Genomic DNA, 27937 nt, shown 5'->3' on the forward strand with positions numbered 1-27937 from the left:
TGAAGTTTGTTTTCATATGATTTATAATTTTTACATACTTTTAATAAAATAGTAGTATCAATTATTAGTTCATGAAAAAAATAAATTAATTGCATTAAACATAATCGCAATTGAAATCAGTGATCATTATTTTTTATTAACTTTAATGGCATTAATCAGACAATTGCATTGACAATCAATGGCATTAAGCTTCGCAAAAATTCAATGGCCATTACATTCAATTGCAATTACCATTAATGCAATTGATTAATTGCGAAATCAATGGCCAATGCAATTGATTAATGGTTAATGGCAATTGACGATTACGGCCAACACTGTATGGCACTGTGATCCAAAGAGGATCTTGGCCTCCAAAACGAGAGCACGCCACTTATCCCGATCCTGCGCAGCTTCCTGCCAATTATCGGCTTGTAGCTGACACAGATCCGCCATCACGCTGTCTCCCCAGCGCTATCTGGGCCGACCCGCCGGGCGGCCACCCAGATACGCCCTCTTGGCAGCCCGATCCTCTCCCATTCTTAGTAGGTGGCCGAACCAGCGAAGTCTGTGGGATTTGGTTACGCCGATGATGTTCGCTTTGCCCACCAACTCCTCTATTTCGGCATTCTTCCTTATCCTCCACGTGCCGTCATCTTTCTTGACAGGTCCCAGGATTTTCCGGTATATCTTCCTTTCCGCTACAAGGAGCTGACTTTCCTCTTTAAAAAACAATTAATCAATTAATCTACACAAAATTGACAAAAAACAAACTGCAAATGTCCAACACCATACAACACAAATGCCTCACAGTCTTCGTCGTGCTTGTTCCATTATTAGATTTACTACTGGATCCCAAGCCGGTGGTAAAGTAATCCATCTTCTCTATTAAAGTTTGGATATTTCTTGATATCAATGGCCTCGCGCAACTTTCTGGGTATATACCGCTTCTCCTTAGCAAGAACCAGAGGCTTATCAAACTTTATAGCATGATTGACTTTATCCATGACATGTTCAGAGACTGCTGTGCAGACTTTTGCCGACGGTGCTTGACATCCGCTGTGTGTTCCTTCACCCGTGTGGAAATACTTCGTTTCGTCTGCCTGTTCGCTTCGTATTCGGGATGAATTGTAAAGGCCTATGAATTTTAGATATAAAACTATAGATATATACATGGTTTTCTTCAAGTCCGATTTACTTCTCAATAGTTAGGTATACGTAAATCGTAATAGATAAGTGATAGAGTATATAAGTGTGTTCGTAACGCAAGCGATCGTCAGTGTCACCTTGACTAGGCTGACTCAGTTGGCTGGCAAGAGTGAGGTGGGAGGTCGATAATTACATAATACTAGCTGTTGTCCACGGCTTCGTTTGCATGGATATATTTACCAAATTTATTTCCTGATATGGATAAACTAATTTAGAATATAAGAATTTAGAATTAGAATACAAGAAATACTCTTTACGCTAAAAGTAAAAAAAATAAAGAGCATGTATTTGTATACCGTAAACCTTATATGATACATGTGCGAATAGGCAATTCTAAACTGGTCGTCTGTATTGAATTTCAAATTAGAGAGAGCGCTCTCGCTGTGGAATATTCTGAGTTCTTACAATAGGCTACTAGACTCATATCGAATTTGGCACAATACATGATTGTCTACTGTAGTATTCGACATAAAAAACCAATATTTATAGATTTTGGGTATTAAAAGTGTATGATGACATGATGACTACGTATTTTCGACTAAAAATGTGTGTAATTTTAGTTTTATTTTGGCCACCGAAAACGCTGTCAGCGATGTAGTGACGTCATCGAATTCGAACTTACTTCATGTCAAAACAATCACTGACATTATGAACTTTATGCCTCATACTCAAAAATCAGAAAATTTTGTTTTTTGAATAGAATGACCTGACCTGATGCACAGATAATCTAAAGATTAACATGACTGTGTTGTTTTTGCCTGATTACGTAACAGTATACTTTAAACATATTTTTTGCTGTTTTTAGGTCGTAAATGTCATAATAAAATATGGTAGGTAATCGATACTCCAGCGCTCTGCCAACTGAGCAACCAAGACTTCAACCAAGCCAGCGAAATTTTCCACTACTAAGGTCAATGGGACCCGTAGCGACATCTACCGTAAGAGTGTTATACTTCTTAAACGGCAAGCGGAGTTCCAAGTCATATTGGAAATTCACCAGTTACGATGCGCTAACCATGCTAAATTTTAACTTCTGATTAGCAGAAACGTCTGCAATCGATGCCGTTAGGCTTAGAATAAATTTAAAAGTGGAAAATGTCTGCCTTGGGTTTTGTCTCACCCAAGGCAGACATTTTCCACTTTTAAATTTATTCTAAGCCTAACGGCATCGATTGCAGACGTTTCTGCTAATCAGAAGTTAAAAATGGTAGGTAATATTTTATATCGGTTAATAGGCTACTTGACCCTTTTTTAAAGTCTGTCTTATATGATTAAGTACTGTCCAATTAACCAAAATAAAATATTACTATTTTTTATTAGGACCTAAAAACAGCAAAAAATATTTTTAATGTATTACTTTTACGTAATCAGGCGAAAACAACACACACAACAATATCTGTGCATCAGGTCATTATATTCGAAAACAACATTTTCTGACTTTTAAGTATGAGGCAGAAAGTTCATTATGTGAGTGATTATTTTGACATGAAGTAAGTTCGAATTCGATGACGTCAGTATATCGCCGACAGCGTTTTCGGTGGCCAAAATAAAATAAAAAATACACACATTTTTAATCGAAAATACGTAGTCATCATAAACTTTTAATACCCAAAATCTATAAATATTGGTTTTTTATGTCAAATACTACAGAAGACAATCATTTATTGTGCCCAATTCGATATGAGTCTAGTAGCCTATTGGACAGTACTTAATCATATAAGACAGACTTTAAAAAAGGGTCAAGTAGCCTATTCTGTTAAGAATGGATAAGATATTTCAGTATAGGTACATTTTTTATTTTAATTATTAAATAGGGATAATTTATTAAAACTAACCAAATATTTAGAGGAAATTTATTTTATAAACTTAACATTAATTAACTTAATTTGTGTGTTGGAAATTAGAATAAGTATGATTTTTCATTTCGAAGCACCTACTCTTTCTGATTATGTTTTTTATTTCCGCTACCCAAAGGTTGTCTGGTAGAGATCGCTCTTTAGCGATAAGACCGCCTGTTGTCTGCCTCTATTTATAATCATTTGTTTTGTCTCCGCTGTATCTTTTTTCTGTATCTCTTGCTGAGGTGTGCCAATAAAGAGTATTCTATCTATCTATCTATTACTGCATGCTGCATGCTCGGTAAAAAAACAAAGTAACATAATTATTTTATCGGTAAATAATGTCTATAGTTAATTTGTTACAACAAAATCAGTCTATTTGTTAATCAACACGTACTTAATATGGATTTCTTGTTTCATGATTACTTTTACCTTTACTCTGTACTTTTAGGTATTAAAAAACAATAGTTACAATTACAACATTGGTTTTTTGGTTAACAAACCAAATAGAAAACTAAGTACGAGAATTGTACTAAATTTTACGCTAATTAAAAAAAATGTACTACAAGTATTTACAGAAAGTATGCTTCCTAGCGGTGACATATTGATCATTGTTTTCTTATAACTACGTGTAGTACATTTTTTTAAATTAGCGACTAGCGTACAATTTAGTACAATTCTCGTACATTTTTTTGATGTGACTTTGGATTCCGTAAGATACCATGTCACCGCAAGAAAGTATGACACGTTTTTAACCCCCTTATATTACCGGAGTTGACAGCAGTCGCCGTGGCCGAATTCGGCCGTGGAGTGTTATTATTATTTGGTCGGGTAATCTTTGCACTTACCCTCAACTGCTAAGCTCAAGTGGTTTAAGGAGCCTTTTGAAGGTAGATTTTGTTTGGATAAAAATTATAATAAGTTACTCACTGTTTTCTGATTTGAACCTTTATTTAAAGTGGGAGTAAGCTTCGGTTTTTTTTTCTTTCTAAAAAACCTTGAAACTAAGGAATACTTTATTTGGTTCATTTAGATAGCAACTAATATGTACAACGTATTTTTTACACGAAGTCTTAACAGGATACACGTATAATTAAAATTAACTATAAGTATATTGATAGCAAAAATGCAAGTTTTTAATATTGAAAAATATAAAATCATAACTCACTCACTTAAGTAATGTATACTTATTCCGTTTTTCCAGCTACCCTAAGGTTGTCTGGAAGAGATCCGCCTGTTGTTACCTAGTTATACTCTCACTCAACATTCTGTATATTTATAACATGTAAAATGGTGCAATAAAGAATATTTACTTACTTACTTATTAGAAAAACAATAAAAAATAGGTACATACACACATACATACAAATTCTCACAAAACTTTGACTTTAACATTACAAGTATAAAATTAAACCTCTAATTTTCACATCTTAAGTCATTGGTACATTTTAGCTGGTACAGCAGTTTTTGTATTGGCTGTACTGTTTTAGGTATTACTTACTCGTATAGCCCGTGAGGTATTCAAAAGGCCTTTCGAGTTCGGATGACATCGGACGTAATCGTAAAATGGACACCAAGTTGACCTATCCTCATCCTACCCAATGTGCTTAATTAAGGACAGACTACATATTTTGCAGGTCATTAATTAAAATCCTGGATAGGCTAAGGTTATACTGAAAATTATTATTTTTCACTTAAAACTTGATACAAAGCAAAATTTACCCTATTCATTAAATAAGTTGCTTTAAAATTCAATGGCCCAAACTGTATACGGTGTATAGTGGGCAGGACGAGACTATTCCCGTAATTAGCGTTATAAAATCCAAAGGCCCTTCTTCAAAGCTCAAGTACCTAAAGTCTAATTCTTAGCCTCATGAAACTTCAAAAACTCAGCTCCAGCCGCGAATACATCGTCAGCAAGTTCACTCGGCGTTTGTAAGGCGGCAAAGTGACCACCGAAATCCAAGGTTGTTGACCGCACTAAGTTTTGGAATTTATCCCGGAGAATCCAATCGGGGTGGTACATCACTTCATATAGGAACTTTATAGCGGCTGTTGGTACCGTTGTTGGTATTCTGAAAGAAAAAAACTCATCTTAATTCGTGTGGATGAATCACACATAGCAATGGCATAGTGGGAAGTGGTAGGAAAAGTCATGGTCTTTGGTTAGAATCCCGGTAAGGGCATTTGTTTGTGCCGTTGATACAACTTTGTCTAAATTATGAACGAAATTTAAATCGAAAATTTGTCTATAGGTAATACGTTCTCTAAACCGTTGTGTTACAAGACACGTGTGGATTTGATAGGTCGGTCGGTGCTTCGGTCGTGTTTTAATGTATTCTCGTTCGTTTCGTTTTCTCTTTTCCGCACCGGTGTTATATGAATTTGTATAAAAATTCAAAATGTATATGAATTTCCGCAAAGTAACGCCTGATCCTAACAATACACATACTTATCATACTTACGCATGCAACGCATAAACTTCAGGCGTCGTCGTAGAGTAACCTTCCGCGTACAGCCTCATTGACGTGACTATACAGTTGTTCACCCATTGTATAGTCACAGTATCCAATACGTCTTCCAGTTCCAAGTTCTCCAAACCTCCATGGGGCGTGTGTAACTGGTCCCTGTTACTGCATATCGCCATTTTCTCCATAATGTAAGCTGCCAGACCGGATGGCGAGTCTGTTAGGCCGACACCTGAAATATTTCATTGAATTTCAGTTTATTAAGTACAGCATATTGAGCTCTTCAATTGGGTCAATCCGCGGCAAGAGTAACATGAGTCACGATTTAATGATATGTTCCATTTATTCACGATGCAAGTTCAAGTGATAATATATCTCTAAATAAGTATGACTTTCCCGATATACGAGTATGCATAGAACCTTTTATTTGCAGCTGTAGTTCAAATAAACAATGAAGTCGGGACTCGCATTACTTTTACGTGGATTCACCCAATTGATTATATGTATTCGTCTTAGGGTGTAACTACATCTATTCGCATCGATAGTATCGACATCTTATGTATGAGAAATCACTCGTTAGTCTGAAGACGCTTACGAGTCGGAAAGCTGAACGCATGCGTGTTCATATGCGATTTCCCATACATAAGATGCGAATCAAGCAGGTAGATTTGGTTACACCCCTAGCCTCATGCTCCATGAGAGCTATTAAGTTAAACGGTCTAATTTTTCAAATCTGTAGTTTTTTTTTGACTGAGTGTTGTGAAAGTTTTATTACAAGTCACAATTTGGCACTCGAGAGAATAATCCATGAGAATCTTCGTTATACTTATCTATAAAACAATTTCTTTGAAACGAAGACATTTTAGTGAATGCTCAAGTATTTTTAGGTATACTTACCAATTGTATCTGGTTTAGTCGACTGGATATGGAAGTAGCCACTCTCTCGCACAAGATATCGGAACAGATTCTTCAACGGATATATGCGGTCCGAATGGTCACCAAGCAAGCTGGGCGCTAGGGACCCAAGGACTAGCTTTATACTGCTTATAGGCATCGACGATAGCGGCATATTTGAATGGAGTCTGGAAATTAATAGTAGATTGAGTCACAAGGGAGCAAAATGCAAAGGATTCTATAATTCTAAAGTAAAAACCTGAGTATACAGGTAACCGGGGTGAAATTAGGAAAAAATTACTTTGATGGTGATCGAACGGCCTTAAAATTACCATTAAGATTCATCATTTACTGAAACTGGTAATGTAACTATTTAGATCACTATATATTCCTATTAATCTTCTATAGAAAATCTTCAACTCCATTACAGTATGACTTGAAAATTTAATTTTCAAAGTCGCCCCTGCATTTTAAATTTATTTATGTAATTTAATTAATTAATTATTAATTTTTATAATTTAATGATTTTATTGTGATTTTGAAATACTTATGATTATTTTACCTAATTGTAAATAGTGTATGAAAGATGAATGAGACGATGTACAATTAATACAAATAAATATTCTATTCTATTCTAAACCCACTGCGTTTGAAAGATTCAAGTGTTAACGCCCAAGGTGGAAATTATTTTACTATTATGTATTGTGTGTATTTTAACTTATTATTTATTGAATAAATAATCGTTATACATAGGAATTTTAAGATTAAATAAAATACTGTGTCCCCCAAACCTGTTTGCACAGTTTGACTGTGGGATCCATGAGTCTATAAGTTTTAAGTAGGTAAGTACATATAATTACATAGTTGTCATGTTAATATATACTGCTTTTCACATCATCGATGAGGATTCATTAATTTCGTTATGTTCCAAAATAATACAAACAAATATTTTCGTTGCGTTACAATTTTATACTGGCAATATAAATTCTTTGAACAGAAGTCCTTTATTTGCAAGGAATATGGATGATTTTCTTTATTGCTGATTGCGCTCGGGTGATTCAGCTGATTGTGGCCACGTGCTTTTACTGATAACAATTTAGATTCGCAATGCTTGCTCGATTATCATTATCAAGTAATGTGCATGTAATTAAAGGTCATTCACACTTGTTAGTAGACAGGTTAAAAGATTATCATGATCGTATTAGCAAAGAAGATAGAGTATAGGTAATAGAGAATTACTGTCGAACTAAAATATGTACTTATAGGTTCAGCATGTACTTTTTTACTTCGCCATTTGCAAGCAAGCCTGGGATTTTATTCAAATTATGATTGAAATATTAGACGTAAAACTTTCGTGAGCATCCAAATATTGAAATACACGGTGTAACATGAGGGAACCGAAAGATTTTAACTACGCATTTCAGAGGGCAAAATAAAGATAAAATGTTATATGACGTAAAGCGAATTTCGGCAAAAAAAGTGAATGTTATTCGTAAAAATGCCACTTAAAATAAAAAAAATATTTTTTGTCTAAAAATACTTTTTTGCAATGAGTTATTAGTTATTTTTTGATATCTATCAACGAAGATTGTGAGATTATGTCCGATAACGGCATCATCGCCATCAAAAAAGCGTTTTTTTCTGAGAAATAATAAGTAATTGTTATTTTTTTAATGCTTATAACTCTGAAAGTAGGCGAAATCCAGATGAGTTTTCATGACATTTTAGTCTTCTAATATGATTAGGAATACGCTGTTCAAATTATTCGGTTTCCTAATGTTACACCGTGTTGGTATACGGATAAACTCTCGTTAATATACTCTGTCAAACAAGTTTGTCAGTAAATAAGAACAAAGAAAAGTATAGGTATCCTTTTCTCTAGCACCCTAAAGAAAAGGATGCATATAGTTTTCTTTGTTCTTATTTACTGACAGACTTGTTTGACAGAGTATATATCGCGATTGGCGACATGTTTCGAGTCATGTGGAGGCCAATCATCAGGCATCAGTGCTAGCGGTGGCTAGTCCGTGCACCCATGGATATTATATTTAGATACATCTTGAATTATAATGTGTTCTTACCCTAACACATCGTCCGGATACATGGTAGCCATATGGGCGGCGACCTGTGAACCCCAGTCCCCAGCTTGTATGTAGAATTTATTCATTCCCAGCCGTTTCATCAAATTCTTCATTATGATGCCTATGTGTACTGGACTTAGGCCCGGCTTGTTTGTCCCCTGTAATACAGATTAAAACTATTAAATACAAAAATATCTGGGCGACCGAGCTTCGCTCGGTTCTATTTTAATATATCACGTCTTTAGATAAAAAAAAAAACTCTTATAAATACAAAAACAAAAAAAAAGACAAATAACAAAAACTTAATTTCTGGCCGGGATCCGAAACCCTGACACCTACGATCTATCTGCGTACATTAGACCGACCTCGTACGAGTCGTACGACTGAGCTAAGCGGAATCGATACGCGCGCGGCGAAATTAACGACCATATTTTACGTTTACTAACGCGAAAGAAAAACTCATGAAAACTCGAAAATTCGCGTTTTCCGGGATCTAAGGCTACGCTAGATCGATTTTTCACCCCTGAAAACCCCCACATAACAAATTTCAGCGAAATCGTTAGAGCGGTTTCCGAGATCGTCGGTATATATAAATAAATAAATATACAAGAATTTAAAAGTATAAGATATTGTCTTCAGTTACCGCGATAGTTACTCATGAAATAAAACTATGGAAACGGATACGCGATACGCGATTTAATCCGTTTCCATAGTTTTATTTTATTAAATAGAAACTAAACAGGTTTGTAGGGCTAAATGTGAGCTAAGTTCTTATACAACACAACATTTAATAAGCTAACATGGGGTACAATGTAAGGATTTTTCTTGCGAGAAACTTAGAAAGCCGCCGCGATGCTGCATTATATGGAACAATTTTCATCTTACCCTTCAAGAAAAACCCTTCAATCTTACCCCGTGTTACCCTAACAATATTAATCAACTTTAGATCCTAGGATCAGATGACAATAACACAATTTTAATATCCACTTAGATATCGATTTTACTCCAGTTTGAATAATTAAGTTCCTCTTCCTCTATATGCTTCACATTTCGCAGACAAACCCCCTTATTCATAAACGTTCACTAAAGTTATCAAGCCGATAAAGTTCTTTTGTCCCTTTCCGACGTATTGGTGTGATAGAAAGGGACAAACGAACTTTATCGGCTTGATAACTTTAGTGAACGTTTATGAATAAGGGGGTAAGAATATACAAATACATATACGGGTTGTAAGTATTTACTTTAAAACATTTAAACTTACTTCAGAAAATCCGAAGCCAGGCAAATCAGCAGCAATTACTTCAAACACAAAATCGTATCCATCTTTGGGAGTAGTCAATATCGGGATAACCTTGTCAAACTCCTTTGAGGAACTGGGCCATCCATGCAGCATAAGCAATGGTAATACTTTCACATTTGTCGCTGTGGGCTTTACTCGTATAAAATGGATATCTAGACCCTGAACCTTGGTCTTATAATGTGGGAATCGGTTCAGAAGTTCCGCTCGCTTTTTAAAATCGTACTTTTCTGTCCAGTAGGATAATAACTTCTCTAGATATGCGGTATTCATGCCGTACTCAGAGTTGATACCATCTAGGGGTGGCGTTAGGGGCCGCCGGTTTCTTATCCGCTGCTTTAAATCGGAGATCATCTGAAAAACAAAAGTTTTTGCTGATTAATTATTAAGCACGGTAGTTGCAAGACTTGCAAGTCATGTCTGTTTGCATGAGCTTGTGAGTGATTTTTTTGAAAAAAAAAAATTACTTATTGGGTTATGTAACAACTTATGTATCACTATGGATAGTAAACTTGCAACATATCAGTAGATTTTTTAGCTAGAGGAAGCAAAGGGATGATATTTTATTTTATCCTTATCGATGTTCGTTTTCATATTAAGTTTTCGATATTTATTTGGATAATCCTCTAAGACAAGGACAAGCTATGTATGATGGCGCCGTCATATATGCAAACGTTTGACAGTTGCCAACCACCCCATTATTAGGTCATTTAGGTCGTCTAATACTTTTACTACTATATATGTTAACATTATTTTGTTATAAGTACTAATTCATTTATTGCATCCATGGTATTATAATAAAGATGTTACATGGTCTTAACAAAAGTATAGGTACTCTGTCTTCCGTGACCACAACCAGTGTAACTTGGCAAAAACGTCGAAAAAAAGGTAAAATCATATTATTAAATTGTGTTCGGCTCGACGCCTGAGTGAGTTAGGTCGTGTCCATCCTGCAAAAAATACAATTTGTGTGTTGTTGTTAACGTAGATGGTAGAATTATTCTAAAGTAGGTACGCACGACATCTGGCCGTAGTAATTTTGTTTGCTGCCTGTGGATTGGAGGCTTTTTGAAGTACCTAATCGAATTTTTGTCACATAAATTTACACAATCAAATGATTCCACGCCTTTTGACTAGGTCCTTAGAATTTTTGATCGAGCGTGCTCTTGTCGCCGCTGGTATTATGTACAAAATCTTACCAAAATTTGTCGTATTTATGAAACTTCGGCAAGTTATATAGAAGAGATATTTGTATATCGTATTTTCTAGGGCTCTTCTTCGATTTTAAATTAAAGATTAGAAATTTAGAAAAACTCTACAAGATGCGAGTAAGCGGTTATTTTTATCAAACTTTTCTTATGCCAATTGATCCATGCGAATCGAGGGAGGATCTTTTAAGACTGTTTTCGCGTAGCAGCACGGGATCTGGTAGCTGCCCTCACTGATCCATTGTCAAAAACGTAAAATCCTTAAGTACTAATAGTTTTTATTTAACGTTCATCTTACCGTGTCATTAAACTCAATTTTGAACGGCCGAATACTGGTGTCCACTTCTTTTGGCTGCGGTTCTCTGCCCCACCACCGATTTGGGTCTAGTTGGGGCATTTCAGGAATTCTGTGTAGTGAGTAAGTCCAGAAGACCGCATAGCCTATGGCCACCGCAGCGACTAGCCATGATATGTGTTTTATCATCTGAAATTGTTACAATTAATCATTTTTAATGTTTAAGTACATGCTGCTGTATGCATGTAACCAGCACATGGTCATTTTAAAGTAGCATACTCTAACGTAGTTAGACTTATATTGACCGGGATATAGACCGTGTTTACCTTTTTTATTTTCGTCGAGCTCCCGGTATACATATAAGTCTAATGAAAATAACCGTGAATCATTCAAAACTCTAACGTAGTTGTTTAACTAAACCACATCATGGCCTTAATTAATTTAATTCATAAATCTTTCAAACTACCTAGTAAAAATAATCTAATATTTTCATATAACTCTAATGACTTGACTAGAAGACAAAAGTATAGGCACTAATGAGTATTCTTAGAACAAATTAAATTATCCTCATAGAAAATAATTTTTCTTTGTATATGACATTTATTTCAGTTTACTAATGAGTATTATTGTGTATAGCGCCATCTCCCGGTCAATTTGCTAACTAATTTGCGCGACCTGGTTTTTCAGGGATAATTCTTTATAATGTTAACCGATTTAAACAGTTTTTACTTTATTGGACAGAAGATGGTTTACGTAACATCTCGTATTAATTTGAAGTACGATATACATCCGCAAGGGTGGGTAAATTGAAAGTAAAAATCTGAAAAAAATTTTGTGAATTAAAAAAAAAGTATTCAAAATACAAACACGATTATATTTTTCCTGTAATATTTAGCATAAAACCAATGTTTACTAAAATTTTCATAATTTTTCGTTGGTAAACTTCGGAGATAAGGGGGGGAACGGTATTTTTTTTTACATTTTCCTTCAAAATTCTTTTTTTTTTCCACAACAAAAAAATTATAAAAAATAGCTTATTTACGTTCAATTTGAGCTCTTTCCAACGATACCGCACCTGACCTAGTAACTTGAAATTTACAGTTTGCCCCCCTTTCATTTTCGCCATTTTCTACAATTAAAATTAATATATTTAAAAAAATTATACTTTCTATTTGTAGAGGTTTACAATGTTCATAACTATTCCAAATTTCAAGATGATAGCATTAGTAGTTCTCGAGATATTTAGGAATGTGACAGACGGACAGACAGACGGACAGAGTCGCACCATAAGGGTTCCTGTTGTACCTTTTTGGTACGGAACCCTAAAAATCGACTTTATAAAGTTTCTAACAAAAAATTTATTGTCAGCAATGTACCGTGAGTATTTAGGCATTAGCGATGTGAGTGTGTGTGATGATAATTACACGCAGTATATTCAATCAATCAATCAATCAATCAAAAATATTTATTCGTAATAAACTTAAAACTACACAATATGCAAAAAACTGCACAATATTAAATGTGCAAATTGCAGAAAATTTATTGAAGTTATTTAAATAACTCTGTTTTGCTGATGTACGCAAACGATTGCTAATGATTGGTGATTGGCATGGTGGTAACACACTGTATATGGAGACAGACATAAATTAATTTTAGTTAACGCATCTTTAAGCAATAAAATTTGTAATATAAAGATTTTGCGTTTGTGCTTGTTTAGTCTAAAGGTGTGTCGATGTCGCATACCGTAAGTGGGCATTTTCAGAATTTGGGACCCCCCAATTAGCGAAAGTTGTTAACAAAAATTAACTCATTGTCAATTTTGTGACGATAATTAAGCATAAAATTTCAATAAAAATATTGTTTTTGTGTTAATTACATAAACTTTAAGCGATAATCTACGTTCAGAATATAAAAAAGTACATTTTAAGACAGATTTTATGCTTAATTATCGTCACAAAACTGACAGCGAGTTAATTTTTGTTAACAACTTTTGTTAATTGGGGGGACCCAAATTTTGAAAATGGCCAAGTCAGAGATTTGCTTGTAATATTTCTAAAAATAACATGTCGGAGTACCTATTCCTGAAGCAAGCATCAAAGTGGGATTTTTTTGGACGTGAGACAGCACAGATAAATTGTAGAGAAACTGGTTTTACCGTTGGAAGTAAAAAAAAACTAGGATTCATTGAAAAATCACAGCAACAGTATTGAATTGTGTATTTAGACTAATTTAAGATGATATACCCAAGTGAAAAATGTAGCCATATCCCTGTACCACGAAAAATCATTTAAAACAAAAGATATTTTGGCACCTTTCTCATAAAAGTTAACCAAACAGTTTTGCTGTCAGCTCTGTGTATACAGTGTGTATATTTTGATTTAATGATTATTATTCTATGTATATTATGTAAACATACACTTGTGGAATTAGGAATTTTATCTTTTTATAAACTTGAGTTATCTTAAGTTGATTAAATAACTGCACCTATCATTAGTTTGTATTCGTCGCTTCGATTGGAATATTGTTTGAGGGGAATTTGTTTGTAAATTAAGTAACATATTAGCTATTGCGCAGTTGAAGTGACGGTACGTGTTCTAATTTACGACAACCCACATAACCAAAACATAATATAAATATTGATAGTACACCGAATTTATCAAAATGAATAAATTACCTTATATCTACGAAACCATTTCGATTATAGCTTGAATCTTTCAACAATAAATACGCACGCAATAAACATGCTAGCCAAATTTGAATCGAATAATCTGACGATGAAAGTTGAATGAACCTTGTAGGTATGTACCTACAGTTCAAATTCACCACGGTGAAATATTAGACAACAACACTATTTACACACTTCATACTATATTTTTGCAAAATATCACATAGAATCATTAAATAAAACTTGAGTTCAAGTTAGAAAGTATTTTTTAAATTTATTATTCTATTTTTGCCGATTCAACGCAAAGTCTATTCAACTTATAACTTAATTCTGCTAAATAAAACTGGTGCAAAAAACTATACCCAATACAACACACTCAAAATTTCAAAATATTCTCAACCTACCTTGATGATAATACACAATGATAATAAACACAATATTCACCGGTGTTACTAAATGCAGATTTAATCACTAATCTCTTCCGCGAGCGTGTTACCGCGCGAGATACACGTGTTACCGCGCGCCCGCTACTTGCCAAAATCGCGCCCGAGTTCGACGGAACAGTTTATTTAGCCTCGACCTTACGTTGCCGTGGTAATCGCTAATCACTGATACATCCACACTGAACGATACGCATCTACTACCACTGAAATTCTACGCTTTGATACCGTTGCGCGATCTCGCGTCTATTTTTTCTAATTATTGCTATAGAAATGCTTACGTTGTAAAGAAGCATTAGGACTTGTGTTACATACTGTGCGTGTCATTTTACGTGTATTGTATGTGGGTACACCATAGTAACGTAACGGGACATTTTAAATAATAAAAAGATGAGCAGCTAGCTGTTTTCCTAGTCTGTAAGTGTATTTTGCATATTACTAAGAGTACTTAGTTTTTTTTTTTTTATAAATTAAGTTACCTACCTATTTATATGCGTTGTTTTATGATAGGTGTTTCAGTCGTTAATATATAAAAATATACCTACATTAATGGCTCCTTCATATTTGAAATATTTCCTCCTCAATTATGATCGGGCTTCTTGAGTGGCTTCAGTATAAATAGGGATCCTCCTCCTCCGGGGGCGTCAAAAGGCAGGCAGAAAGAACAGACTCGTGAAACTTACGCATACGCCTTTAAAATAGAATAAAACTTGACATAGTCATATCTTGTATTATTTGTTAATCATTCTTATCGCATCTCAGAATATTGAAAGTTGCAAGTATCATGACGCAATGTCTTTTGTTAACATTGCATTAAAAAACTGGGTACCGCATCGGAGAGAAAGTATGCATTGAGAAAGTGCACCTTAAACTCTAAAATTTAGGTCAGTATTACAGCCAGGTGGTGCATTGCAGTTCTAGCCATTAAGACGCAACAAGAGCGAAAATGCTAAAGTGGAAAGGAGTCCCCCTTTCAATTTGGGAATTCTAGTTTAATATACTAGTGTTATTAACTAGATTTATCGAAAAAAAAGTTATCCATTAAGAAAAACTCAGTTAAAAGATATTGCGTAAGAATCTTATAATTGAGGTGCCGCTCTCGACTGTTTCCTCCTCCAAAACTTAATCAAACGGAACGAAATTTGAGAATCTGAATAAAAATGACGTAATCTGTGTCGCATCGTTTAGTTTTTTTTTTTGGCTAATTGTTACCAATTTGGAATATCACACTTTTTTGCGCCATAATGAATAAGGCCGTTTTTGGATTTTATTGATGGGTCTTTAAAAATCAAAACGGTTGAAAAAATCATTGTCCTAGCTTCAAAAACCTCGCAGGAAATAGTAGAGAGTGTTTGTATGGAAAATTGATGTTTGTCCCTCCTGTTGCGTTTTAATACTGACGCTAACCCTCCATGGGGAACGATACGCAAGTGGTTCTGTCAACTTCTGTCGCACCCACGGTAGTGGAGTAAAAGTAAGGTACCCTGGACATAATTCAATAACTCGTCCTTTTTGATATTTTATTGGGTATTATTATTAAGCATCAAATAGTAATTATGTACATAGATAAAAAAAAAGACGATCGTATTCATATCTTATAAAAATCATGAGATAAAGTACATTATCCCACTTTTCGCTAACAGCAAAATAGTTAACCGAAAACTTTGTTAGATTAACTTTGTGGTGCACTCAGATGCGATCAGTTATTAGCGATATTACACAGAAAATAAATCTGATTGTGTACTTTTTTTTACCGTTTTCATTTAATGTGAATATCTAGGTAGGTAAAAATGGTGACCATGATATATATATCAATTTGCATTGTATTAAGTATATATAGACATTTAACACCGATCTTAAACATATATTTTTAACGCTTAAATAAACATGAATTTCTCAGTAGGTATAAATTGTAACTGAGATTTTTTTGCTTAAGACCAGGTTTTTGTGTACTATAATCATGATTTTATCAAAATTAATACTGTGAAGGTCGCGCTTAAGAAACTGTAAATGTCAGTAATTTAAAAGGGTGCAAAGTTGTCGTAGAGCGGCTGTCGCGGGGCGGGGGGAGCGCGCGGGGCGCGGGCCTGGGAGAGCGCGCCGCGCACCGGCCGCGTCACCGCGGCGGATCGGTTAATAGGTTAGGGACGTAAGGTACCGGCCACACCAGAGCGTCGCGTGTCTCGGGGCGCGGACGGACGTCCGCGCCACGCCACCTGAGTGTAATTCAAAAATCGTCTCCTCAGTACATTTTGTATAGGAAGGACGTAAGACGCGCCCCAGGCGGCGTGGCGGCGGCGTGGCGCGCGCCGCGCCGCCTGGGACTTGGTGCCAATAGGACCATCTCGGGGTTATACCCGTTCGATTAAAAAAATAATTTGAAAATCGGTCCACGATTCTCGGAGATATCGAGTAACAAAAAAACCGGCCAAGAGCGTGTCGGTCCACGCTCAGTGTAGGGTTCCGTAGTTTATCGTATTTTTCTCAAAACAATTTTCCTAGAAAGTCTTTATAAAGTTCTACTTTTTTGATCTTTTTTCATATTTTTTTAAACATAAGGTTCAAAATATAGAGGGGGGGGGGACGCACTTTTTTTCCTTTAGGAGCGATTATTTCCGAAAATATTAATATGATCAAAAACCGGCCAAGAGCGTGTCGGGCCACGCTCAGTGTAGGGTTCCGTAGTTTTCAGTATTTTTCTCAAAAACTACTGAACCTATCAAGTTCAAAACAATTTTCCTAGAAAGTCTTTATAAAGTTCTACTTTTGTGATTTTTTTCATATTTTTTAAACATATGGTTCAAAAGTTAGAGGGGGGGGGACGCACTTTTTTTTTTCTTTAGGAGCGATTATTTCCGAAAATATTAATATTATCAAAAAACGATCTTAGTAAACCCTTATTCATTTTTAAATACCTATCCAACAATATATCACATGTTGGGGTTAGAATGAAAAAAAATATCAGCCCCCACTTTACATGTAGGGGGGTACCCTAATAAAACATTTTTTTCCATTTTTTATTTTTGCACTTTGTGGGCGTGATTGATATACATATTGGTACTAAATTTCAGCTTTCTAGTGCTAACGGTTACTGAGATTATCCGCGGACGGACGGACGGACGGACGGACGGACGGACGGACGGACAGACAGACATGGCGAAACTATAAGGGTTCCTAGTTGACTACGGAACCCTAAAAACGATCTTAGTAAAAGTAAACCCTTATTCATTTTTAGGGTTCCGTAGTCAACTAGGAACCCTTATAGTTTCGCCATGTCTGTCTGTCCGTCCGTCCGTCCGTCCGCGGATAATCTCAGTAACCGTTAGCACTAGAAAGCTGAAATTTGGTACCAATATGTATATCAATCACGCCGACAAAGTGCAAAAATAAAAAATGGAAAAAAATGTTTTATTAGGGTACCCCCCCTACATGTAAAGTGGGGGCTGATATTTTTTTTCATTCCAACCCCAACGTGTGATATATTGTTGGATAGGTATTTAAAAATGAATAAGGGTTTACTAAGATCATTTTTTGATAATATTAATATTTTCGGAAATAATCGCTCCTAAAGGAAAAAAAAGTGCGTCCCCCCCTCTAACTTTTGAACCATATGTTTAAAAAATATGAAAAAAATCACAAAAGTAGAACTTTATAAAGACTTTCTAGGAAAATTGTTTTGAACTTGATAGGTTCCGTAATTTTTGAGAAAAATACGGACAACTACGGAACCCTACACTGAGCGTGGCCCGTCACGCTCTTGGCCGGTTTTTTTTAAATACCTATCCAACAATATATCATACGTTGGGGTTGGAATGAAAAAAAAAAATCAGCCCCCACTTTACATGTAGGGGGGGTACCCTAATAAAACATTTTTTTCCATTTTTTATTTTTGCACTTTGTTGGCGTGATTGATACATTGGTACCAAATTTCAGCTTTCTAGTGCTTACGGTTACTGAGATTATCCGCGGACGGACGGACAGACAGACAGACAGGGGGAAACTATAAGGATTCCTAGTTGACTACGGAACCCTAAAAAACATTCAGTCGAATTGAGAACCTCCTACTTTTTTTGAAGTCGGTTAAAAAACAACCTTTATTGCCGGCCGGCAAACGGCTAACCGATTGAAACAGAAACATAAATGAAAAGAGAGGGCGAACGGCGACACCTGTGTGTCGGCGATTTCAAAGGTAAGCGCACGTGCACCCGATCTCGCTACCTACGCCCAGGTGCGGGCGCGGCTTTCGACCTTCGCGCCGTGCAATAGAATTTAATGTCGGCTGCTCGTGTGCGGTCTGTTTGTTTTATAGAGTGGCGGCATTTTCAACATCAAAGGGTGAGCCTATTTTGTGCAAAATTCTGTTATATCAATAACTTCTCACGTCACTAGATTATCGACTTTGAATGTCGAGTATATTTATAGTATCATCACTTTATTACAGTGTACGAATTTCGTATGTGTTAAAAATCATTGTTCTAGCTTCATAAACCAGGGAGGAAATAATGGAGAGCGTTTATATGTCTTGTTTTGCCTTAATTCAATATCATCACATATTTTTGTTGCTGATAAAATAATACATCCTATATATCAAGGCCTTGTAGCTCGGCGAAAGAATCGTGATCGCGGAGTGCGCCGGCACTGATTATAATTATTTTGTCCAGTTATTATAATAACCTATACAAAAAGTACCGATAGAATAGGTATTCTAATCTATATCTGCATAGAACTATTTAAAACAAACCACAAAAGTTCATAGTTGATCGTTATTGGTACAGTCAGCAACTCAGCTGTGAATACAGATAAAGTGCCAAATATATGTATACACATACCTTAATGTACCAAGTACCAACACTTGTACAGGAAATAAAATACTCTATACATATTTTGGCACTTTGTCTTGCCAGCTGTGTTGTTGACTGTACACGATCTAAAAAGGAGCCGAACGGTTATTATAATTACGCGGCGACTTGCGTAGTCGGCGGCCGCGCGATACATAGTGCTGTCTCTGTTCAGGCCCCGTAGCCGAATGCCATTTCTCCGACGCGAAACGAAAACGAAACGCAGTCTGGCTCTGTCGCGCCAATACGCAAGAGCGATAGAGATAGATATCTACTAGCGTTTCGTTTCGTGAGCGTTTGTGCCATTCGGCTACGCACCCTGTTCTCACTACCACGAATTTGAAGAACAATATTGCTGTCTCTCTCAATCTTTAGGCGTCATTCATATATTACGTCATACTAAATGTGACAATCCATGTTAAAGGATTAAAAAAGCGTGACATTGGGGGGTCCAAATAGTAGTCCATAAACCACGTCTTTGACCAACGTGAGTGATATCTCTGTCACTCTTTACGTCTTTACTAACAGAAATTTAAATAACAATAGTGCTATCTCTGTCACTCTTTACTAACAGAAATTTAAATAACAAAAATGCTATCTCTGTCACTCTTTACTACCAGGAACTTAAATTATTATAGTACTATCTCTATTCTCTGTCATTCTTTACTATCAGGAACTTAAATTGTTATAGTGCTATCTCTGTCACTCTTTACTACCAGGACCTTAAATTATTATAGTGCTATCTCTGTCACTCTTTACTGTGTGCGGGAAGTGCACATACCACGAGTTTGACTAACATGAGTGCTATCTCTATCACTCTTTACTACCAGGAACTTTAATTATGATAGTGCTATCTCTGTCACTCTTTACTACCAGGAACATAAATTTTATTATTACAGTGCTATCTCTGTCACTCTTTACTACCAGGAACTTAAATGATTATAGTGCTATCTCTGTCACTCTTTACTGTGTACGGGAAGTGCACATACCACGAGTTTGACTAACATGAGTGCTATCTCTGTCACTCTTTACTACCAGGAACTTAAATGATTATAGTGCTATCTCTGTCACTCTTTACTTCTAGGAACTTAAATATTTTTTTCGGTTTCGGTTTTGGTCTTGGTTTCGGTGTCGGTTTTGGTGTAGGTTTCGGTGTCGGTTTCGGTTTCGATTTCGGTTTTCGTTTCCATTCCCGTTTCGGTTTCCGTTTTCGTTTTCAGTTTTGTTTTTGTTTAAACTAACAGAACTAAAACTAAAACCAAAACCAAACCAGAAACGGGAAACCGAACACGGGAAACCGGATATCGGATACCGTATATCGGATGCTGGTTACCGGTTACTGTCTACCGTTTACCGGATACCGGTTACCGTCTACCGGTTACCGGTCACCGTTTACCGGATACCGGTTAACGGTCATTGGTTACTGGTTACCGGTTACCGGTCACCGAATACCGGAGACCCGTCACCGGTTACCGGTTACCGGATACCGGTTACCGGATACCGGTTACCGGATACCGGTTACCGGTTACCGGATACCGGTTACCGGATACCGGTTACCGGTTACCGGTTACCGGATACCGGTTACCGGATACCGGTTACCGGATACCGGTTACCGGTTACCGGATACCGGTTACCGGTTACCGGATACCGGATACCGGTTACCGGATACCGGATATAGGATACAGGATACCGGATACCGGTTACCGGTTACTGGTTACCGGTTACCGGTTACCGGGTACTAGATACCAGAAACCAGGTTTTGATTTCTGGTTTCTCATGTTACAACGTGTATAGATTAGTCGATACCAAGTCGGACACTTCCGATTAGGCGATTTCGGCTCGCATTGTTACGCAGCATTCGAGTGTTGAGTTTCTCACACATGAGGCCCCCTAATAAAATTTGTACCACTCATATTATTGATTTGACTCTCGCAACACAAACACCTCATGCCCACACAAATACACACAAAATAAAATCATTCACAAACTTCAAATCATTCAAAAACTCAACAGTCACACGCGCTCCTCGCGGTCCTCTAAGAACTCCCTCGCGAGAGTCGACACTTCAAAATGAAGCGACATCGCATCGGCTCATCATCCACAAATCCGAAAAGATCCACCGATAAATTTGTACCGGAAAGACCTCACCGCGACAATGTCATATTACCCAAATTACTTCAAAAATCCTCTGAAAGTGAAACAGTTCATTAGGTTTACCGTAAGAGTGAGTGAGACAGACACGCACTGTGCTTCAAATTTGCCTCGCCAAAATACGTTACACACGACTCGAAAGAATACAGTCTTAAGCGCCGCAAGCTTTCATACATATTACGTTGTTGTGATCCAAGCATCTCGTCAAGCTCGATAGGTACTATTATTGAGCTAACGACTTGACCAGTTTAACGTGACCTATCGGACTAATTGATTTGTATGACTTTTGTCACTTGTAATAAGGGAGCTCTCTTATACTGGACGGTGAAATATTTGTTATCGAAGCGTTTTGAAAACGCGGCGCCCTTGATATGAAACACGTGTTGACGACTCGCCGCCCGTTCCCGCTACTACTATACTAGCTATACCTACTCTGTGCACGACCTTATTCTGCAGGTAATAACGTTCATATTAAAGCGCAAGTAAGAAAAATATCAATTAAGTAATGAATCTTACATATTTGTTGTTTAATTGATTTCGTATAGTACTAAGAATATATTAACGGCAAAATTTACCATCTTTCAATTTAGTTAGGTATTTTTCCTTTCCTAAAATTATCAATATTTAAGATTTTGAACAAGCGCCAAAAGTATTGGTATAAGTTTTAATAATTTATCAACACACGTAATATTATATTCATAATAAATTGCAGGATTACGGTTAACAATATTTTCTAGTGAAATACGCCTGAAAATGTGTAACTTACTAAACCTTCTTTATAAATGATAGTTCTGTATGAATTATTTATAAAAATTAGATGTTTTTATATGAAATGCAGGTGTCACAACATAATACAAGCACTTTTTCCGGATTACATTTAATACTTTAGTTATAAAATCAAAAAATATTCAAAGTTCGTTTTTATTTTTTTTTTAAATTGAATCAGAACCCTAATTTGATTAATAATTTGTATTTTAACTATCACTAATGATACTTTATACGACAGAAAAAGAAAATTACGGTTATCGAATTATGTCCAGGTCAAGCTATTTTTCCTGGTCTACGGCTGCGGCACCCATACGGAACGTCATGATTGTACTTTTGGGTACAGGCCCAGGTGCTTCTCCGGTCAGCTTGCTTAGCACTATCCGGGGCCGTTTTATCATGGGTCCTGTGACATAGAATGACGTTTTCGTCAATATAACAATATAACAGACTTATATTGGACTACCGGGATATAGACCGTGATTACCTTTTTGATTCCCGCGTGATCATGATGCATGCAACGGCGTCGAAATATCGGAATCTAAATAATAATCAAAAAGGTAATCGCGGTCTATATCCCGGTTAATATAAGTCTAATCATTTATTTATTTATTTATTTATTTAACCTTTATTGCACAACATAAAGTACAAATGGCGAACTTAATGCCTTAAGGCATTCTCTACCAGTCAACCATTGGACCAAACAGAAACTTACAATTGGTGCGGAAAATAAAACAGAAATTTAAATAGATATAAGTCACTATCTAAATACTATATGCATCATCAATATACATACATAAATAAGTACAATCATATACATACATAAACTAACTAAAATATATAATATACATATATATACATATATATAGTACCCATTTAACCATTACTGTCTAACAACGTTGGTGTACCTGCGAGAAGTGTTTACGTAATTGACGTTTGAAGGAAAACTTGCTCTGTGCTTGTCGTATTGCGAGAGGGAGATCGTTCCAAAGACGAATTGCCTGCATAGCGAAGGAGTTGGACATGAACCCGGTGCGATAGAGGGGGATAGCGAGCTTAAGGCTCCGAGACTTACGAAGATCGCAATCGGGACGAGGAGTTATAAATTGAAATTTAGATCGAAGGTAATCTGGTGCAGCTGGATCAAACAGGATAGTATAGAGCATGCAAAGTATTCTAGACGACCTACGCTCGCGGATCGGGAGCCAGTTTAGTTTTCGGCGGAAGATGGAAATATGGTCGTACTTTCTGAGCCCGTAGATGAATCGGATGCAGTTATTAAGCAAACGATCCAATTTATTTAGTAATTCCTGCGTAATGTTTGAATAACATACGTCACCATAATCTATTACAGGCAATACTAACGCCTGAATAAGGAGCATTTTCGTGCTAACCGGCAAAAAGTGTTTAAGCCTGTAAAAAGACCGCAGCATATTCGTTACCCGGCGACAAACATCCGAGACTTGCGGAGCCCAAGACAGACCACTATCCATTAATAGACCCAAGTTTCTCACTTCCGGCGCGTAAGGAACCACACTGCCCGCGTAAAGGATCGGAGCCAACTGATCGACATTTACTAAAGAAAGCAAGCGAGGACTTCCGAATATGATGGCTTGACATTTGTCCGGATTAACATTGATGCCGAAATTACGAGACCAGGTAGAGATATTGGCCAAATCATTATTAATTTTCATCACTGCTTGTTTTAAACGAGTTAAATCAGTTTGCGTATATATTTGTAGGTCGTCAGCGTATAAATGATGAGAGCAGAGGATCCTAGAAGTGATTAGATTTATGAAGACAGAAAAAAGGAGAGGAGACAGAATGCCGCCCTGAGGAACGCCAGAAGTCAGTTCACGCCAATCGGAGATAGCATCATCCGCCCTGACCGCCTGATGACGATCCTGAAGATAGGAAGAAAACCACTCGGTCACTGTTGATGAGATGTTTAGGTGTCTTAATGTAGCAAGTAACAAGTCATGATTAACTGCATTGAAAGCATTGGAAAAGTCGATCAAGACTAGCACTGTTAACTGAGATGTCTCCATGCCTGATCTAACATCCTCAACAACTTTCAGCAATGCGGTAGTCGTGCTGTGACCAGAGCGAAAACCTGACTGATAAGGAGATAGGAGCTGGTTGTTGAAGATGTGAGCAGACAATTTCTTATGGACAATGGCTTCTAAAACTTTGGACAAGAAAGGTAGTATAGAGATAGGCCGAAAGTCTTTCATTTCACTAGGATTAGCCTTCTTAGGTAATGGAATTACGTACGCTTTCCGCCACAAAGAAGGAAAAGTGCCAGTAGACATCGATAGATTGACAATATAAGTGAGAGCAGGTAGAATACTTTCAGAAATATGAACAATCATTAGTCGGCTTATATCGTCAAGACCAGTAGCATTCGATCTAATAGATGAAATAACGTTACTTATCTCATCAGCAGTGACAGGGGTGAAAGTAAATTGAGTTATGGAATTAAGAGGCAGGGCATTTATTTCTGAAACACTTCGATCTATTGTAAAGGGATCTAAATTGGAAGATTTAGCAAAATGCGAATTAATATCATTCATAGAGAAAGAAGAAAAAGAAGAGGAATTAGTCTGGTTTACAGGCTTTCCAATGCCTAGAGTTTTCAAAAATTTCCAGGTATTTGCTGTGGAGGAAGAAGCAATATTGTCGTGAACATATTTGCGCTTTGCTGATCTCACCATCTGATTGCACTTGTTCCTAGCCTTTTTGAAAGTCACCCAGTTCTCTTCACAACGTTCGCGTTTGAACTTACGGAACGCACGATCCCGCCTTGTCATTGCCATCCGTACAGCCTCTGTAATCCACGGAACAGGTGGACGCTTCAGCTTGACACTACGATGAGGTGCGTGCAAATCATACAAATTTAAAACTAGCTTGCTGAACGAAACAGTCGCATCGTTTACTGAGGAAGCAGTTAAAACGGTAGACCAGTCAAGAGCTCCCGCGTCACGTCTTAATGCATCGATATTTAATTTCGCAAAGCTACGGAGTTTTACTGTCTTAGGTTTCAGTTTGGGAGGCCTAACACGATAGCTGACGAAAATTAGATCGTGGTGTGAGAAACCGGGTGCCGGGCACTGACCAACCTGATCCACATGATCCACAGAAGCAGTAAGAATGAGATCTAGCCAAGTATCGGTTGTGTCAGTATTATGATGCGTAGATTGGAGTGGAAGAATTGACATATCGGCAGACTCTGCAGCTACCCTCAACTTACGCGATCTAGAATTGCTTTTCAAAAGGTCGGTATTAAAGTCGCCCATAATTAAAATATGTTCATACTCAGTGCTGACTGTGTGAAGTAGTGTCTCGAAGTCTGAAAAATAGTCTAAAGTAGGAGGACAGTACACAACACCAAGGACGGCATTCGCTCCTTGCATGGTAACCTCAATCAACAAGTGTTCCAAAGAATTAGAGAATTGTGTAGGGGACGAGGAGAGAATTCTATAGGACAGTTCGCTACGCAAGTAGATGGCAACACCTCCCCCGCCTTTGCCCACTCGATCGTTTCGCAGTAACACGTAGCCGGGTAGACAGTACAGAGTAGAAGCTAAACTAGGCTTGAGCCAAGATTCAGATATTAAAATTACATGTACCTTTGAACCAGAGAAAGTTTCGAGTAGGTCTTGGTAATGACAAGGAATGCTTTGGGCATTAAGGTGACAGACATTCAAGTGTTTATGAGCATTTTGGAAAGTGCGTGTTACGAAGTCACCAAGGGTGTCAGGCGTGGATATTGAGCAATCAAGAGAGTGAAAAGAAGAAGACAAATCACAGGCTGAATGGTATGTTTCGTCATCTGACATAACAGTTTATAGAAATAGGTACACAAAAATATACTATATAGCTATAAATAAATATATATAAACATTAACTAATATAATAAAGCATGCAAATTACGCAATGAAGCACGCAAAACTTATTTCGGTTTGACCCGCCAGTTGACCGTTTACACAATGAATAATTCAAGTATGTAACAATAAAAACTAAGATACATGACACAGGAAATAAACGTAGACATATATAATCTAAGAGTAGGCATAGAAAGAACAAAAAAAAAATGATAAAAAAACAAGAAATTAAAATTAACAGAGATCGCACTATGCAGTAACAGAACGCAATGAATGACAGACAGCTACAGCTGTCAATGTCAGTTTTGATTTGCGATCTTAGTAGTTGGTGTTTGCGATTGCGCATTTATGTGACGTATTTACGGTAGATCATTGAATTAATTATTTAAAGGAACAAAAGAGTAGATCTGTGGGTAGATCTAACCTGAAGATCAAATTATCAGTGCGCTCTGCAAAAAGGAAACACATGCCCAACAAGATTAACAACAATATAACGCTACGGATACAAATCACTTTCGTCTCGCACTTCTCATAGCCTTAGGCGGCTCGGCGGCTGCCTGTGGCGCCGACAGAGTGTTTGTTGTAGGCGCCGGAGTAGTAATTACCGCCGGCGCAGGCGCAGAAGCTCCATCAGTCGCAGCAGCATCGGCCGTGGGGGTCGGCGCGGACGTGGTCCTAACTGACTCATACTTAGACGACAGGTCCTCGAGCTGCTCTGCTGTGGTTATACGTTCTCTCTTACCACCAGGCAGCTTAATATATATATTGCCGTCAAGACTCCACACATTGCGCATCCCAAAGTGGTTTCTTGCTGAGATGAACACTGCTCGCCGCCGCTTGGTCATGAACTCAGAAATGACAGTAGTGGAGCCCTTCAGTGATGTCTTTTTATGCCACACAGTATTCCTCATATGCTGGTCAGTGAACCTAACAAGAACAGATCTGGGGCGGCCGTCAGCTCTAACTCCAAGACGATGACAGACGGTGATGGAGTCTCTAGTTACCTCCGGTAACTGGAGGTTTTGTTGGCATATTTTGACTACAGAATCTGTGATGTTCTCATTGGCCTCCTCAAGCATACCGTCAAAGAGCAGAAACTTCCTGCGATGCCTCATCTCAAGAGTATCCACAGCATTGGTCACACTGAGGATCTGCTGGCTGAGCAATTCAAGCATAGCTGACACCTGCTCCTTAAATGATGTCACCTCCGCGCTGAGGCTGGCGATGGTGGTATGAGTAGGTGACGCTGTCTTCAGTGCCATGTCCAATTCCCTGAACCGTTTGGCGACGGTGATCTCCAGCTTCTTCTGTCCATCCAGGATTTTATCCATAGCGTCCATGTCAACAGTGTTTATGTGAAGAAAGTGTTTGAGTGTCAAGTGATAGTAATGGGTGCAAAGGTCAACTGGTAGGTAGACTGTATTTAATCACTCAAATGGCATGAAATATCTGTGCCCACACTGGTACTAATTAGTTGTTTAATAAAGTTAAAATTTTGTCTAAAATTTTGTGTTTAATTTAATTATTTTAAATAATTTACATAAAGTAAATAAAGATGACTTGTAAACTTTTTGACAGCTACCCACCAAAATAAAAAATCATCTAATGAAACTAACCGTGAATCATTTAAAACTTAATATTACCTTGAAAGGACGCCTTGTCACACCAAGGTTTTTAGGCCTTAAATAAATATAGGTACATTACATATACAGCTGTTAAAATTCTTCGGTTTGCTCATGTGTACCTATAGTCCTAAGTACTCGTAAGGTCCATCGTAATTGTACCTACAAGTACAAATTTAACTATATTCGAGTTTTAAAATCTTATAAATAAATAAAAATTTAAAAATGTACATAATATAAAAAAATGTTATGCCAAAGTTTTTCACTTTTTACAAAGCGTTATTGAGTAGATTAAATGTCACGTAA

At 37.0% G+C, this 27937-nt stretch overlaps 2 protein-coding genes across 3 annotated transcripts in view; one reads left to right on the top strand and one right to left on the bottom strand.

Annotated features, from left to right (window-relative positions):
* LOC125229852 (endoribonuclease Dicer) overlaps positions 1–27937 on the top strand; it is a 101936-nt gene that overhangs the window by 53969 nt on the left and 20030 nt on the right. The window lies entirely within an intron of this gene.
* On the bottom strand, positions 3894–14640 carry LOC125229900 (juvenile hormone epoxide hydrolase-like). Of its 2 annotated transcripts, none has more exons than XM_048134839.1 (7): positions 14376–14640; positions 11270–11455; positions 9728–10117; positions 8467–8624; positions 6389–6573; positions 5489–5723; positions 3894–5098 (listed from the first exon to the last, which is right to left on the bottom strand). In XM_048134839.1, the coding sequence occupies exons 2-7, from the start codon at positions 11453–11455 to the stop codon at positions 4882–4884; spliced, it is 1371 nt and encodes a 456-aa protein (XP_047990796.1). In that variant the 5' UTR covers positions 14376–14640; the 3' UTR covers positions 3894–4881. The 2 variants fall into 2 exon arrangements, with proteins under 2 accessions (XP_047990796.1, XP_047990795.1); XM_048134838.1 differs by having other exon boundaries at positions 14336–14639.

Source organism: Leguminivora glycinivorella, chromosome 9 (genome assembly GCF_023078275.1).
Source record: "Leguminivora glycinivorella isolate SPB_JAAS2020 chromosome 9, LegGlyc_1.1, whole genome shotgun sequence".
In the NCBI taxonomy this organism is placed as follows: domain Eukaryota; kingdom Metazoa; phylum Arthropoda; class Insecta; order Lepidoptera; family Tortricidae; genus Leguminivora; species Leguminivora glycinivorella.

Bases quoted from the DNA above. Each gene is read 5' to 3' on its own strand.
- LOC125229900 (XM_048134839.1), bottom strand. From the start codon at position 11,455: ATGATAAAACACATATCATGGCTAGTCGCTGCGGTGGCCATAGGCTAT. The intron at 10,118-11,269 runs GTAAGATGAACG...TTTGTTTTTCAG, and splicing joins AAATTGAGTTTAATGACACG to ATGATCTCCGATTTAAAGCA. The intron at 5,099-5,488 runs GTAAGTATGATA...TTTTTCTTTCAG, and splicing joins GAAGTTTATGCGTTGCATGC to AATACCAACAACGGTACCAA.